Below are 16,511 nucleotides of genomic sequence, written 5' to 3'. Positions count from 1 at the left end.
ACTGTTGCTTACCTCATAGAAGAGTCATGAGAGCTGTGTTTATCAATAGCTTCATTTATGATTCCTTAACCTGTAATGTATGAAGGTGCCAGCCTCTATGTGGAACGGTTTGTCGCCTGTTACATGATTGTGTCTGGGAACATTAGAATTACATAGGGACTGAAGATGTCCTAGCCACAAAGCCGTTCAGAGATGTCTGTGCTCCAGTTGACTTCTACAGCCTAGATGTAATCTAGGCTACGAATCCTGTTATTCCTTTGGGATTTCTTCCTGTTCATTTACTGAGTGGGAACAGCCTTAAAGTACAGGTCTCAGCTAGGGCCTCCAACAGAGTTGGGCTTCCAGTCACTTAGAAACCAGTGAGGTAATGGCCTTCCCCCGATTGGAGACGGATACAGTGTTGCTGTGTGGGCCCTAATCTGATTACAGAGGGACCAGGGACTTGTGTGATACCATATGTATTGGGACAATTGCCACCTTGGTTGAAATACAAGGCAGGGTAACTTAAAAGAAAAGAGGCAGGAAGAAGGGAGGGTGGCATGTGGAGACACTTCTTGCTCCATTGCGTTGGAGTAAGTGAGGTTTTGTACTGTGGGGCGGCAGCCACTGCAGTCCTGTCAGAGGGAGACAAGCTCTGTTCCTTAAAGGCTTTGGTTGAGCAAGCGGTTCTTAACTTCTTAAATACCTGCACCTGCATTGTATGTGCTTGTGTGCATGTATGTATACATACATATGCATATACACATATATGTATGTATACACACATGTATATATACAAGTATGTATATATATATACACAATACACATATCTATACAGATATGTATATGCAATACACATACATATATCTCTTGAGCTACGTTCCCTACCCCTTCAGTTTCCTTTTTATTTGGATTTTTATTTTTATAGTCATGGGAGGGTTTTTTGTTTGTTTTGTGACAGGTTCTCCCTGTATAACTCAAGCTGCCTGGAACTCATTGTGTAGTACGGGCTGGCTTCCAATTTGCAGTGATCCTCTTGCCTCAGCCTTCCAAGAGCTGGGACCACAAATGTGTGTCACCGTGCCTGAAAGCCAGGGGAGCTTTTTTATGTGTCTTAGCATATTTTCTTTAGCCAGCTGCTTTTCTGAGTGCCCATCCTTTGTGGGTTTTCTTTCTTGTCTTTTCCTAAGCACCAGAGCTCATTAGATTCCTAGTCAGAGTGTTTATTATAAGTTTATAGACTTTGATGGATCAGAAAAGCACTAGAATTAATAGTCTTCTCTTGTCTGTGGGGGGTGCATTCCAGGACCCCAAATGGATGCCTAAAATTGAATTATACCAAACTTTATGTAGACTGTTTTTTCTATATGTATACACTGTTGAAAAAATTTAATTTATACATTAGACACAAGAGATGAAATTATGTTCTAATAAAATAGAATAATTACAGTAAATTGTCAGTATTATTTTGTTTCTTAATACTGGGGCTGTTGTTAAGTAATATAAAGGTTACTTGTGATTCCCAAGATATCTACTAAGTGACTAGTGGGCAGGTACCATATGTATTGTGAATACAGGAGACTAAGGGGTGATTCACATCCCAGGCAGGATGCTGTGAGATTCCATCACAGCACTAAGAATGGTATACAATGGAAAATTATAGGTTACTTATTTCTGTAATTTTCCATTTAATGTTCACAGACTGTGGTTGACTCCCCATAACTGAAAGTATAGCAAGTAAAACTACGGCTAAGTGTGTGTGTGTGTGTGTGTGTGTGTGTGTGTGTATGTGTGTGTGTGTGTGTGAGAGAGAGAGAGAGAGAGAGAGAGACAGAGAGACAGAGACTGTATCCCAGTGGTTCTCAACCTGTGGGTCCCAACCTCTCTGGGGCTCCTTCTTCCCTTTCACAGGGGTCGCCCTAAGACAATTGGGAACGCACAGAGATTTGCCTTAAGGTTCATAACAATAGCAAAATTAAAGTTACGAAGTAGCAACAAAAATAGTTTTATAGTTGGGGGGTCACCGCATCATCAGGGGGTCGCAGCGTCAGGAAAGGTGAGAACCACTGCTGTACCCTTTTGTCCCTGTCCTTGTTGATCAGATCCGCTGTTACCAAGTTTGCTATGGGAATGCAGGGATTGGCAGGTTCCTGGATCCTGGCATCTTCGTCCCTGCCCCTATCCACAGGTGGCTTATGTCCAGACAATGAGCCCCCCACTCTTGTGCTTTGCAGTTTGGAAACACATGCTACTGTAACTCCGTGCTTCAAGCATTGTACTTCTGCCGGCCGTTCCGGGAGAATGTGTTGGCATACAAGGCCCAGCAGAAAAAGAAGGAAAACCTGTTGACATGCCTGGCAGACCTTTTCCACAGCATCGCCACGCAGAAGAAGAAGGTTGGCGTCATCCCACCAAAGAAGTTCATTTCAAGGCTGAGAAAAGAGAACGGTGAGTGTGGCGGTCACCATGGGTTCGAGGCTCTCCCGTAAGGGGATCGACCCCGGTTCTGCTGTGGTTATCTGATCGGTGGGTTCAAGGCTCTCCCGCAAGGGGATCGACCTGCCGCGGTCACCGTGGGTTCGAGGCTCTGGAATGGGGAACAGCAGCGGTTCTGTGTAGCCTCAAATTGAAAAGCTCACTTAATTTTTTTAAAGGGAGAGTAAGTATGGGCAGCCACAGTGTTTTTAAGAAAAGGCATTTCAGGGATTGGAGTGATGGCTCACTGGTTAAGAATGAGCACCTTGGGAATGCACACTCCTCTTCCAGAGGACTTGAGTTTGGTTTTCAGGATCCACACTGAGTGGCTCACAGCCACCTGTAACTCCAGCTCTAAAACCCTGTGTTACATACAGTTACATAGACACTCTACACACATAAAAGCGGGGTGGGGGCAGGTATACTAGTGTATAACTTTAAACCTCAGGAGACAGAGAATTACTGTGAGATCCAGGCCACCTACATGTTTAGACTCTGTTGCAAACTTGAAACTTAATCAGTCAATCAATTAATCAATCAATCAGTCAACCAATCAATCAAATTAGAAAAGGAAGAGGATAAGAAAAAGACGGTGTTTCCTTTATAGCCCTGACTATCCTGGAACTTGATCTGTAGACCAGGCTGGACTTGAACTTGCAGAGATTCCCCTGTCTCTGCATCTGCCTCTGCAGGGCTGGGACTAAAGGAGTACACCATCACTGCTCAGCAGAAGACATTTCTTCTTTTCCCATTAGACAGGAAACAAAACCAGAATATACATTTAAAAAATTGATATTTGGCATCCCATTTAGAATGATTTCTTTCTCTTCTCTTCCCTTCCCTTCTTTCTTTCTTTCCTTCTTTCCTTCCTTCCTTCCTTCCTTCTTTCTTTCTTTCTTTCTTTCTTTCTTTCTTTCTTTCTTTCTTTTCTTTCTTTCTTTCTCTTCTTTTTTAACTTGCTGCCCTCTGGGGAAGGATCATTGTAAGAGTAAAATAAATAGTCCAAGGCAGACATCTGAGTACTCCTATTAAACACGTTATTGCAGTTACTGACTTCTAGATGAACTGTGAATGCAGCGAGCACACATTACCTAAAGAGGCTCTGGAATCTTAAAAGTAACATGGTGCTAGAGTTTGGGTGTGGCGTGTCCCCATAGGATCATGTCTGTTCAGTCTGGGGTTGCTGATCCTCCCCTGGTGATGTTCCAGGAGGTCATGGAAACTTTGGGATCTGGGACGTAGTTATGAAGTAGATCACAGGGGTGAGCCCTTGAAGGAGAGACCCGAGTCCATCTCTCATTCTGTATCTCCTGTGCACCATGAGGTGGATGACTTCTTCCATACTCCATTGTTCCAGTGGCTGGGCTTGAGCAAGCAAGAACAGAGCCCTCTGGAACCCAAACAAGTTCTTCCTCCTCTGAGTTAATTTGGTTGGATGTTTTGTCAATGGTGAGGTCAGTAATACTACAAAAGTCAGTGACAAGGTTTCTAATCAGCATTTTAAAATTATTTATTTATTTGAGGGGAAATGGTGATAGCAATGTTGTATATTCTAGAAGTTTCACAGTGATTTTTCTGACTGTTGGACTATTTAATGTGACTGCTTGTATCTGTTCTAAATTCCACCCTACTCCAACTTACACGGTTAACCCAGTGTTTGTTTTTACAACGTTTTGTTGACTCGGATAGCAGACTTTAGAAGTTGTAATATTTATGTATGCTAGAATAAACGTGATTTGGATAAAGGCGGAAGCCAACGGTCCCAGAGCAGTTGTGACCAGTTGTGAACAGCAGGAGTTCCTAGCTGCTTGTTTGTCCCGCCAGCAGGGACAGCAGTGGGTTTAGGGCGTTTGTGTTTGTTTTAGAAGCACTGTGGCAAAGTTATCTGTTCACACAGACAACATTTCTTTCAACTCTCACGGATGGACGAGTCTTCTAGGCTGGTCTTCGGTTTAATACGACTCGCAGGAAGAGAATTTAGTTGATAGTTGACATCCCATTTAGAATGATTTCTTCCACTTTTCTTTGCAAAATGACTGGTGGGGGGTGTCACATATTAAGAATCACTATTTAGGGGTCCAGTAGATAAAGTACTCAGGCAAGTAAGAGGATTAGTGTTCAGATCCCCCGCTCAAAGCCAGGCCGGAGCAGTAGGTAGGGCTTGTAATCCCAGCAGGTGGAGGTGGAGAAAGGGGTGGGCGGAGCAAGCTGGCTAGCCAATAAGTGAGTGCTGGGAGTTGGCGAGTTAGGGAGAGACCCTTTCTTAACGGATGACGTGGAAGAGGCTGAGGGAGATGCCAGTGTCCGCCTCTCTGCCCTCTTCATACTCACGCATGTACAAGTGCGCACCTGCTCGCATGCGAGCTCCTCCCCCCAACATATGCACGGCACGCATACAGGCAAACCCAATAGATATAGCTAATCAAGGTTTTTGTCTCGTAATTTCGCTTCTTTTCTAGAATGAATTAAACTTTTGGAACGTTGTCATCCATGACTGTAGGGAGATGGGGCATATTAGTTTTTGGTGGGTGGTAGGAAACGGGAAGGAATGACTCTTTGGGAAGTTACTCATTCGTAATTTGCACCGAAGCTTGGCATGGGATGCTAAATATGTCTGTTCATTCTTCAAGATGCAGAGTGTGAAATGGTGACCTTCTCCTTTCAGATCTCTTTGATAACTACATGCAGCAGGACGCTCACGAGTTTTTAAACTATTTGCTAAACACTATCGCGGACATCCTGCAGGAAGAGAAGAAACAGGAAAAACAAAACGGGAAATTAAAAAATGGCGACATGAATGAACCCGCAGAGAACAATAAGCCAGAACTCACCTGGGTCCACGAGATTTTTCAGGGAACACTCACTAACGAAACTCGATGTTTAAACTGTGAAACCGTGAGTACTCGGTGGGGGTGCCCGTCTTCCCGTGGATGTGTATTGAGACATCCCACTCTTCCCGTTGCCTTCAGTATGAGTGGGCCATCCTGTTTTATCGCCTCCGACACTCAGGCACAAACCCTCGGAAGTGTAGGTTTATGGTGATGTCCGTCTTAGCTGGTGGGGACAGAGTGTTGGAGACAAGTGTCCTGAGCTGTTGGGTTACTATACATCTCGGATGGATTTTGGGCTCCATTGAAGTATTGGACTAGGTAGACCACGACACCCATCATGAAGAGGTCAGGTGTAATGTAGAGGCCGTGGCCATGACTTCTGGGAGTCCACTGGGGAATCTTACCTAGAGGGAAAGGAAGATCGACTTCTGTGTGTGCTCAGCTGAGTAGGTGAGGGGCCCATCGAAGCATTTGGCTATCGGATGATCCCGTGAACTTGGTTATATCTGGCACATGGAAGGCCCTTAAAGCCATTTGGATTTGAGGCTGTCTTCTCTAGGGAGTGACTCAGAGTGACATAATTTGCTTGTTTTATTTAACTTAAACTGTAAGAGTGACTCCATATTTTGCTAGTTAAAGAGTCCAGCTGCCTGAATTTCAGTGCTAGCCCCCGACTCTCAAGGACTTTTCCAGGCATCCTGTGACCTTTCGGTTTTCCGCTCCGTCTTCCTGTCCTCATCTGTAAAACAGGGATGGTGGGCACGTCATTCCACCGTGTCTGGGAAGAGTGGATTTGGCGTCAAGCTGTGCTTGATTCACAGCTAAGTATGTCATGGAGGCATCTGTCATTCATCCCAACTCCTAAGCCCACAGAAAGTCTGTCTCTTTAGAACTCTCGGATTTCCTGATTCAGACGGGCATGGCTGAATATACATTTTCTGGGGAGAAGAGATCAGTAGCTTTTAACAGAATCTGCTAAAGTCCCCACAGCGGTCTATGGGGCCATTCCTCTTGGGTGATTTAAACCAGGGCTTTTTAGTTTTGTTTTGTTTTATCTCTACATGTGAGCTTTTTTTAACCCAAGACATTTTTATATGACTGGTTTATAAAGTAGGCATAAAAACCAAACATTTACAATAATAATAAATTTATTTTACATCCGTTCTTTGGGGTCCATATAACTTTACCGTTGATTACACTTGAAACCATATTTGCATCCTAATGAGATGTGTTCTTGTTCACCCTCACACAAAGATTCAGTCACGGCTGATGCTCTGATGCTGTGGCACGAAGAAGATCTTTAGTGTTTTTCAGAGGTGATCAATATTTTGATTTTATAATCATTGGTGCTGAGAACCCTGCTGCACATAACCACTTAGGAAAGAAAAACTGGCAGAAGCGTGTTTAGGGCCATTTCATAAAGCGTTGGATATCCTATCCTGATCCCAAGACAAAATTAATTTCACAACTTTTGTACTTGTGCGTTTAAAAGATGTTTTAATTTAGTTTTATTTTATGCGTATGTGTGTGAGCACCTGTGCGAGCTTATATGTGTACCGCACTCATGCAGATGTCCACATAGGACGAAAGAGACTGTTGGATGCCCAGGAGCTGGGGTTACAGGGTCTGCCCTATGTAGGTGTTGGGGCCCAAATCCAGGTTCTGAACAAGAGCAGTGTGTGTTCAGAACATACACCACTCGGCCACTGAGCCATCTCTCTGGTCCCCATGTAGCAGTATTTAAAAGAAGGAGACTAAAAATTACAAGCATTCTTTCCATCTGGAGATGATAAATTTATAACATTCCCCCCAAAAAAAAAATATGATTATATAAGTCTAGAGATCAGCATTTGAAAAGTCTAAGTCTACTCACCTGCATTTTCTCCTCCTTCAACCTGGTTTATAAGCACATGCCAGATATCATTTCACTTGCAGTTTATTGATTACCTGTATATATCATTAAAAATTAAGTCTTTTAAAAAGCACGATCCTGTTTTCATAACTCAAAAGGACTCCGCTGTTTTTCACTCAATGTTGAAGTCACCCGATGATGCCCTGTTCTTATAGCAGCTGGTTAATAATGTGTTTTAATGTTCTATTTTCATATGCGTATGTGTGGCTGGGGTGTGTGTGAATGCACATGCGTGTGGAGGCATGAACTTGATGTCAGACTCATCACTTTTCCCGGTCTCTTTGTGAAGCACAGAGCTCACTGACAAGGCTGATCTCCAGAGTCAGCTTGCTTTGGGGATCCCTGTTCTCTTGTCTTCAAGGCAGAAATTATAAGTGGGTTACCATGCCCACTCAACATTTAATAGGTCCTGGGAATCTAAACTCCGAGTCCTTCTGTTTACACAGCAAGTGATTAGCCACGGAGCCATTTCCCCAATCCAGGTGTTGGTTAATTTATGATCCAGATACCAGTATGTGCATTAATCTATAATTTATCCCCCACCCTCCCTTTCCTTTCTTGTGACTCATTTGTTGAAGAAATCAGGTGGTTTGTCCTGTAGCATTTTCTACATTTTGAAAACATCTTAGTGATGGGATTTACCTAATTAAGAAATTTAAACTATGTGTATGGGTGGAGTGTATGTATGCTGTGTGTGTGCATTTGTGTATGTGTTGTGTATTGTGTGTGTGTTATGGGTGTGTGGGGCATGTGCATTTGTGTGGTGTGTGTGCTATGTATGGTGTATAGTGTGTGGGGGTTAGCATCCCTGGTGAGGTTCACTATTGTGTGATGTGTTAGCTAGCTCACTCTGTCACAGTGGTGGCTTACTGGGTGAATGATGACAGTCATTCACCTATTTTATGGTTGATGGCTATCTGATCATTTTTACTTTGGGGCAAATACTGTGAGCAATGCTGTCATGGATATTGTAATATGTAAAATCTAGCCACAGAATCCATGTTTCTCTAGGAGATTATCCTGTGTCTCATGGAAGCAGATGTAGGGATTATGTTTATCATTGACATCATTAGAATGTGTCCAGTCACCAAGACTCTGTACCAGTTTAGGCCCTACGTGAGCATTCTACTGTGTGAGCATTCTATTTCTCTCTCTGTCTCTCTATTTTTTTGTATAGTGTACATACATGTGTATGCGGGCAGGCATGCTTGAACACATATGGAAACTACAGGAGGGTGTCGGGTGTCTTTCTCTATTTCTCTCTATTAGTCCCTAGAGAAAGCGTCTCTTACTGAGCTAAGCGCCTGTTGTTTCCCCCCTAAGAAGGCTAGCAAGCTGCAGTGATCCCTTAGTACTGGAGTGCATATGGCCACACCTACTTTTTGTGTGGGAGCTAGAGTTCTGAAGAGAGGTCTTCATGCTTGCTAGGAAGAGCTCTCACCCACTGAGCTGTCTCCCCAGCACTCAAGTGAGTACTCTTAGCACTGTTCCCCCTCCCCCGCCACCTTTGCTATCTAGTGGCTGTGTGAGTATTCTTATCCTCAGTGACTGGCTTTCCAACACACACCACTGTGTAAAGAGACGAAGACTGGGGGTGTATGCTTGCCTTGTTTCTCTGGTTTCCACCATGAAACCCGATCCGAAGGACAAGATGAATAATCAGTTATGTAATTACAATCTCAGAACCAAAGCCCGTGAAGGAAGCGCAGACTATTCCATGTGCTTATGAGGCAGATAGCAGAGCAGTGTGGCATTGTGTTCTGGATTTGCAGCTGGGAAGCCCGCAGCTCATCTACAGCTGGTCCTTCCTTTGGGGTTGTAATTGAACATTGTTAGTAAATCCACCTTGGCAGCATTCTGTGTGGATTTTCAGGATGACTCTGATAATAGGCTCAGTCATATTTATGGCTTTAAAAAAAAAAAACTGCAAACAGAACAAATGATCCCTCACCTGCAAATATTGCATTAAGAATTCACCCTACAGAAGTTGCTCTGTGACCTTGTTTCCTGAAGGGTTAGCTCAGACAGGAACCTGCAGCCAAATATTCCACCCCAATTCTTCAACCATGTGGAAGTATTTCTTCTAATGGGATGGTAACTGTTTATTTGTTAGAGTGTGTCTTTCTGGAGGAAATCTTTTTCTATTAAGTGCACACGCTGGGGCTGGAGAGATGCTGGGCGGTCAGAGCACTTTCTGCTTTGGCAGAGGACCCAGGTTCTCTCCCAGCACCCACATGGCTGCTCACACCATCTGCAGCTCCAATTCTAGGGGATCTTACACACTCTTCTGTCCTCAGTGGGCACATGATACAGACATGTAGACAGCCATAAAATAAAAATAGGAGAAATGGCTTCATGATTAACAGTACTTACTACTCTTGCTGAGAACTACCTGTAACTCCAGTTCTGGGGGCTCTAAAGCCCTCTTCTGGCTTCTGTGGGCACCAAGCATGAATGTTATGCCAGCCATCCATGCATGCAAAGCACCCATATGACAGAAAATAATAATGGAAATGAAAACAGAATTAAAGACTTACATGTTTATTGTTATTTTTGGGTGATCTATAATATATAAATTAGATCATAATTTGATGTTTTGAAACTGTATGCATATATATAATAAACCTCAGTAATTAATATATAAACCATGGCACCTATTATTCCTTTGTGGTGAACCATTCAGAATCCAGATAGAACAATCTTTACCCGTCCCCTCATTGATTAAATCATTTGACACACACACACACACACACACACACACACACATATCCACACATATACACATATACACATATACATACATGCACATACACACATATATACATATATACATACACATACACACACAAACACATATCCACACATATACATATACATATACATACATACACACACATATACACATATACATACATACACACATACACACACATATACACACACATATACACACATATCCACACACATATCCACACATATACATACACACACACACACACATATCCACACATATCCACATATACACATATACATACATGCACATACACACATATATACATACATACATACACATACACACACAAACACATATCCACACATATACATATACATACATACACACATACACACACATATACACACACATATCCACACATACACACACACACACACACACACACACACACACATATATATATATATGAGACAATATATATATATGAGACAAGACACACACACACATATGAGACAAGAAAAAAAATACACTTTTCTTTCTTTGGTTACCTGAATAGTCACTTCTATTTTTTTAGATGCCAGAGCTGGACAGACTCCTAGGCATCATTTAATCCTCGTTTTACCCGTGCCTGGGTATGTTCTGTGGTGTCCTAGCCAATTGGTCACCATCATCCAATGGACACTGGCCAGAGGCAGGGAACCCAATCTCCCAAGGATGAATTCCATTTTTAGCCAGCCCTCATTGTTAGAAAGCCTTGGACTTTCTAAGAAAGCGCTTGTCCTCTGGGCCTTTTCCGCTTGTGGAACGTGCAGCACTGGGTTTCGTAGATTAATAAAACCCGAGAATCTCACTTTCCTTTGGGAACCTCCTTTTGAGGACTGTCCTAGGGCAGGCTGTCCACTCACTGTGGTCAGAATCGCCAAAGCTCCCATGTGTGAAATCTCACAGTGGATGAAGCTGTCCTTGATCCTGAGTAGCACATTATTACCCCCCCCCCCCCCACACACACACACACCTTCCCTTTGTCTTGCTTCAGCCTCTTGCTCCTCCAGTTCTGTACCAGGTTTCAAGTTCTGGACACAATGGCAGATTTCCTGTCCAGTCTCTCTTGGTGAAGTGTTGCCTACGATTGCAGCACAGATGCCAAATGTAGGGTTTACGGAGACAAATGCTCTCCTCTGCCGTGGGTCTGGAGGGTCTATTTTAAGGGGCAATCAGAGCTCACTTGTTCACACAACTTTGACGAGGGCACTTCTGAATTGGGGTGTCAGGATTTTCCATTGTAGTCTGACTGCTCCCTTGGTTCTTTCTTTCTTTCTTTCTTTCTTTCTTTCTTTCTTTTTTTTCTTTTTTTTTTTTTTGCTTCATAAGATTTATTAGGTCAGTCGGAGTTTAATCTTGCATTTGTTTATTTTAATTTTTCTTTCTATGCAGAGCTGAGCTTTGGCCTGGCAAGATCTGTGGCTTTTCAGGGATTCTCTGTGGCTTTACGAGTTTGTTTGTTGCCGGAGCCAAACTAATGTGCAAAGAGCTGTTTTATTTACAGCACCAATTCTACAACTCTTCTTGCTTAGTTTTCAGAGTCTCATATGGCTCTGGCAGAGACCCACACAGTTACAGGGTGGAGCTGGCGGAGGCAGGAGGTTGCTCATGCACTCAGTGGAGATTCTGAAGCCAGGCTTTCAGTTGAGCAGCAGGGGCTACATTCCCTAGTTCATCTTTGGGTACAGCCAGGGCACTGTTATCATGGTGGCGTTCCAAGACATGCTTACCATTTCCACTAACTCAGAAGAGGAATCGGGGGAGGTGGGCACACATTTAAAGATGGCCTCACTTGTTCATGATGCAAATATGGTCCTTAGGCTGATTTTGGCTATTAATGAATTATAGTTATTTAAAATGGAGCAAGTAGGGTCTTTTTCGCTTCTTTTTAAGGGAGGGAGTGCTTTTTTTTTTCTTTTTGAGGGAAGCATACCAAGCTTGGAATTAAGGAGAGAAAGGAGAACCGATTGTAGGCTGGCTGTTCACGCTGAGAGTGCTGGAATCTTTTAGTGATGTGTCTCCTTGGAGACAAGCTGTATTTTCCCTTCGACCAGATCCTTATGTGGGGGAAGAATATGCTTTCTTGGCAGCTTGCTTGAAGAAAAGACCCCCCTACCCCACCTCAGAAATCCTCTAACCACCCCCACCAACCAACAGACAAAAACACTTTCCCCTTGTCAAAAATGTAAATACCTCCTCTACTGGGCCTCATTTGGACTGCGACTTCTTGGGGTGGGGGCAGAGAAAAATTCTGATAGTACTTTGACCTCCTGTTAGGGTGGACTTACCCAGCAGAGCTTTATCGCTCTCATCCTGAGAGCTCTTTGTCTCCAGAACTGAGAACAATGTAGCAACTTCCTTCAGTTTCTTAATGAGAATCCCACATTTCTTTAAAAAAAAAAAAGGTTCAACAGAAAGAGTTACATCTCATCCCACAGTATAGTTCCCTGCCTCTTTGTACACCCCCTGCCCCCCCCCCCGTATAATTTTAGTGTGATTCCACTTGGCCATAATTCTCTTTTTCTCCCAGAGAGGGGCTGTTTCAGTTAAGAGACTGCTTTATCAATTTAAATATGGAATCTTTTGAGCAAATGTAAAAAAGGGAAATATGTATTAAGAAAGCGATTCACATTTCTGCCTGTGAGAGGCATCTTTTAGGTATCTCTTCTTAGTCTTCATCCAGTTCTTCAGCTGAGCAATCCCATCTATTGTGTATTTACTATGCGTATCCTGTGGTCCTTACTCTGCTGTCTGCTGATGTGCATGTTTAGCTTGAGCACCCCCTTTAACTGTAGCAGCAGCAGCAGCACCTCCAACACCACCACAGTCATCAGCACCAGCACATGAGAATTATTTCAAAAGGCAAACCAAGAATGGCGATCGATCACATCCGTGTTCACACAAATATTCACCAATGTCGTCGATCTGGATTTTCACAGGATTTCTCTTTGGCCCAATGAATCCTCTTCCTGCTAGACATAATGGTGCATGCCTTTAACCTCAGCACTTAGGAGGCGGAGGCAGGCCAATCTCTGAGTTCAAATAAAACAAAAAGGGGGAGATGTGGGGCAGGCTTGGTGGGGGCAAGCGTGGCGGGATGGGGCACGGCATGGACCTGGAGAAGAGATGTATCCAAACCCTGAGAGTCTCATCATGAGACTAACAGGAGTACGGATTGCCCCCCTCCCTGTTGTGGGCCTGCATACCCCGGGGCACTTAGCCCTACAACCCTAACTGAGGTAGCCATATTCCCCTGATGGCCAAATTACAAGTTTAAGCACCTGGAATTGCTCTTCATGCAAATGAAGCATTCCCAGCACCCTAGCCCAGCCAATAATGAAAGCTTACCTTGAAAAACCCCTTTCCATGCCCCAAGATTTATATATCCCCAAATTTATTCCCAAATAAAAGATTGCTGTTTCACTGATACTGTCTGGAAGAGCTGTTTCGCTTCCCAGAACAGAGAAGAGCTGTCACACGGAAAACTGTCGTGGTACCCCAAGGGCAGAAGCAGAGTCGGGTGCACACATATTAATAAACCAGGATCTTAGTTATTTACTGCTAAAGGCAACCTTCTGAGCTTTAGTAAGGAAAATAGAAAATTTATTATGCCGTGTGTTTGTATCAGTTCTCCGCTGTTTGCTATCGGCTACTGTGCTCTGAGGCTTAAGTGCAGCCGTCTTGTATTAATATGACCCCTGCAAAGTGTGCTTGTTGGCTTAGGGCCAGCTGACTTAGGTTGACTCTGGCTGGAGTTGTGTGTTTGTGGTCAGCTGGCTTATTCCCATGTCATAGGTTGGCCAGGGCACTTGCTTTAGATGACTAAGCTGAGACCATGTTCCTAGAGTCTTCTGTTTTCTTCCTGAATGCAGGGTTATCTGGGCTTAGCATTTTTTATGGTGACGGCAGAAGTGCCAGAAAGAGGTGGCATGGTTCTGGAGAGATGGCTCAGCAGCTTAGAACACTGGCTACTCTTTAGAGGGCCCAGGTTCGATTCCCAGCACCTACATAGTGGCTTACAACTCTCCATAGCTCCAGTTCCAGGGGACTTGATCCCCTCTTTTAGACTGTGCAGAGTCAACAAAAGCACACGTAATACACAGACATACATTTTATTTTTAGAAAAGGGGAAGCAGTTTTACCAATGCTGTCAGCTGTCAACCTCTGTTGATAATGTGTCTTCCAGTCTCCCCTGGCTGAGACAAGTTCTGGGGCTCACTTGGACTTAAGAATTGGAAAAGAGCTGGGTGCTCTGGCATATGCCTGTCTGTCTATAGTCACCTGGAATCCTAACACTCACAAGGCTGAGGCATGAGAATCAAGGATTCAATTCAAGGCCGAGCTTTACTGCATGGTGTGAATCACTGTCTCAAAATATTACGCACACACACACACACACACACACACACACACACACACACACACACACACACGGCTGGAGGGCGTGATAATGATGGTAATGTCCTCTTGATGAGATGACCTGTAGTCAGTCATAGACTTGGAGCTAAGACGCCTTCATCATAATAAGAGAAAGTGTTCATCTAGATATACACATACCTTTTAAACAGTATATAATTATGCACACTATTTCTTTTTTCATTTAATGTAACTATCATGTAGAAAACCACTTCTAGCTTTGTGAACATTTACTGAACACTTTTTCTTTTTTGAGATAGGGTCTCACTATGTATGAGCACTGGATGTCCTGGAACTCACTATTTAGACTAGCATGTCCTCAAATTCCTCCAGTCAGCCTCCTTAGTGCTAGAATTAAAGGTGTGCACCACTACACTCAGTTACTTTTTTATTGTTTTGTTTTTTATTAAAGACTGCATAATCCTGGCCAGTCTTGAACTTACTATGTAGATTCAAACTCAGAGAGATCTGCCTGCCTCTGCCTATCAAGTCCTGGGATTCTAGTCAGACTCCACTTATCAGTTAACACTTATTAAAGCTCTCTGCATGTGTTACCTTACCTTAATTCAAATGCTTCATAGTCATCAGGGGAAACCCACATTTTTGTTTTTACTATAATAGCATCAGAGCATGTGTCTGCAACTCTTGAGTATTTCTCTAGGACATTTTTCTAGAATCTGTAATTATAGGGTCATTATTGCCCTCCTTTCCCCAATATAATGTTTTTATTGGTTATTTGGGATTTCACATAGTGCACTCTGATAATACTCACTTCCCCAAACTCCCAGCTCTGTCACCCACCCCTGAAAGACAAAGGAGGAGGAGGAGGAAGGGGGGGAGGAGGGGGCAGGAGGAGGAAGGTGAGGAGGAAGGGGGAGGAGGAGGAAGGTGAGGAGGAGGGGGAGGAGGAGGAAGGTGAGGAGGAGGAAGGTGAGGAGGAGGGGGCAGGAGGAGGAAGGTGAGGAGGGGGAAGAAGGAGGAAGGGGGGGGAGGAGGAAGGGGAGGAGGAGAGGGGAGGAGGAGGAGGAAGGGGAGAAGGAGGAAGGGGAGGAGGAGGAAGGGGAGGAGGAGGAGGAGGAGAAGCATCAGCTTCTTTTGCCCATATACTCACTGGAGCATGGGAACACGTCTTTTAATGAGCATGGTCTTCATTTTCCCATTGGCAGACTGAACACTTCAAGTGTGTTGCTGGGTCAGCTCATCCCTCCTAGTCCACCAGCAAAACTGCAAAAACCTCAGGGTTGTTGGTGGGTGAGTGGAAAGTAAGCAACCACTCCGGGAGCTTTGACTGCTATGTGAGGGGCTGGGGAACAACTGGACCATTGCACTGGTTTAGCTGAGAGTGGTCTGTGTCAGGATGGGGTGTGTGACCAGCTCAGGAATTACAGCACAGAACTCTGTAGATGGTGACCACTTCCCGAAGGACAGCTCAGTGGGAATTAGTATGACAGTCCAGCTCCAGCTCTCTGATCCCATGGGGCTTGAATGGGCATTGAAGGAAGGGACTTCAAGGGACTGGACTTGGTGAAGGGCACCATGTAGTTGGAGGTTTCTTATCTCTTGGACTCTTTCTGTGCCCATCCTCTCCCAGTGTGGGCTACATAGATGCCTGTCACCTGTTTGATACTCATTGGCAGCAACAATGAGAAACATGGCTGAAGGGGAAAGAAACCTAATTGAGTTTTAGTTACCACATTTAGAAGCAGAACCGTGAAAGTATTGAGGTGAACTGGGATTGGGTTGGGAAGCTCTGAACTAATTCTGGTTTGGTGGGTGTTTATAGCCACATGTGATTTTACTGTTGTCGTATGTCAGGGTTACCCATAGACATCAGAGTCTTAGCTACTGTGTCTGCTGTACATTTTGTATCTAACTCCCCCTTCTTCTTCTTCTTTTTTTTTTTTTTTTTTTTTTTTTTTTTTTTTTGCTTCAGGTAAGTAGCAAAGATGAAGATTTTCTTGACCTCTCTGTTGATGTGGAACAGAACACCTCTATCACCCACTGTCTGAGGTAACCACTTGCATTCTGCCTGGGGTTTGAGCTTTTGACCCAGTTAGTAAGCACACAAGGGAATTTAAGTCTCACAAAATCATCCCTGCTTTTAAACCAATATAACCTTATT

The 16,511-nt window shown here is 43.8% G+C and overlaps 1 protein-coding gene across 1 annotated transcript in view; it reads left to right on the top strand.

The window, feature by feature from the left end:
• The window catches only part of USP46 (ubiquitin specific peptidase 46), a 58,379-nt gene that overhangs the window by 26,480 nt on the left and 15,388 nt on the right, over window positions 1–16,511 (top strand). The window contains exons 3-5 of the mRNA XM_080922761.1: window positions 2,214–2,427; window positions 5,120–5,349; window positions 16,323–16,399. Of these exons, the coding sequence (XP_080778887.1) occupies window positions 2,214–2,427; window positions 5,120–5,349; window positions 16,323–16,399 (521 nt within the window). The remainder of the gene's footprint in view (window positions 1–2,213; window positions 2,428–5,119; window positions 5,350–16,322; window positions 16,400–16,511) is intronic.

The sequence above is a fragment of the Micromys minutus genome (assembly GCF_963924665.1).
Source record: "Micromys minutus genome assembly, chromosome: 1".
Classification (NCBI taxonomy): Eukaryota; Metazoa; Chordata; class Mammalia; order Rodentia; family Muridae; genus Micromys; species Micromys minutus.
The sequence above is the reverse complement of the archived record's forward strand: the minus strand, read 5'-3'. Positions and strand labels throughout refer to the sequence as shown.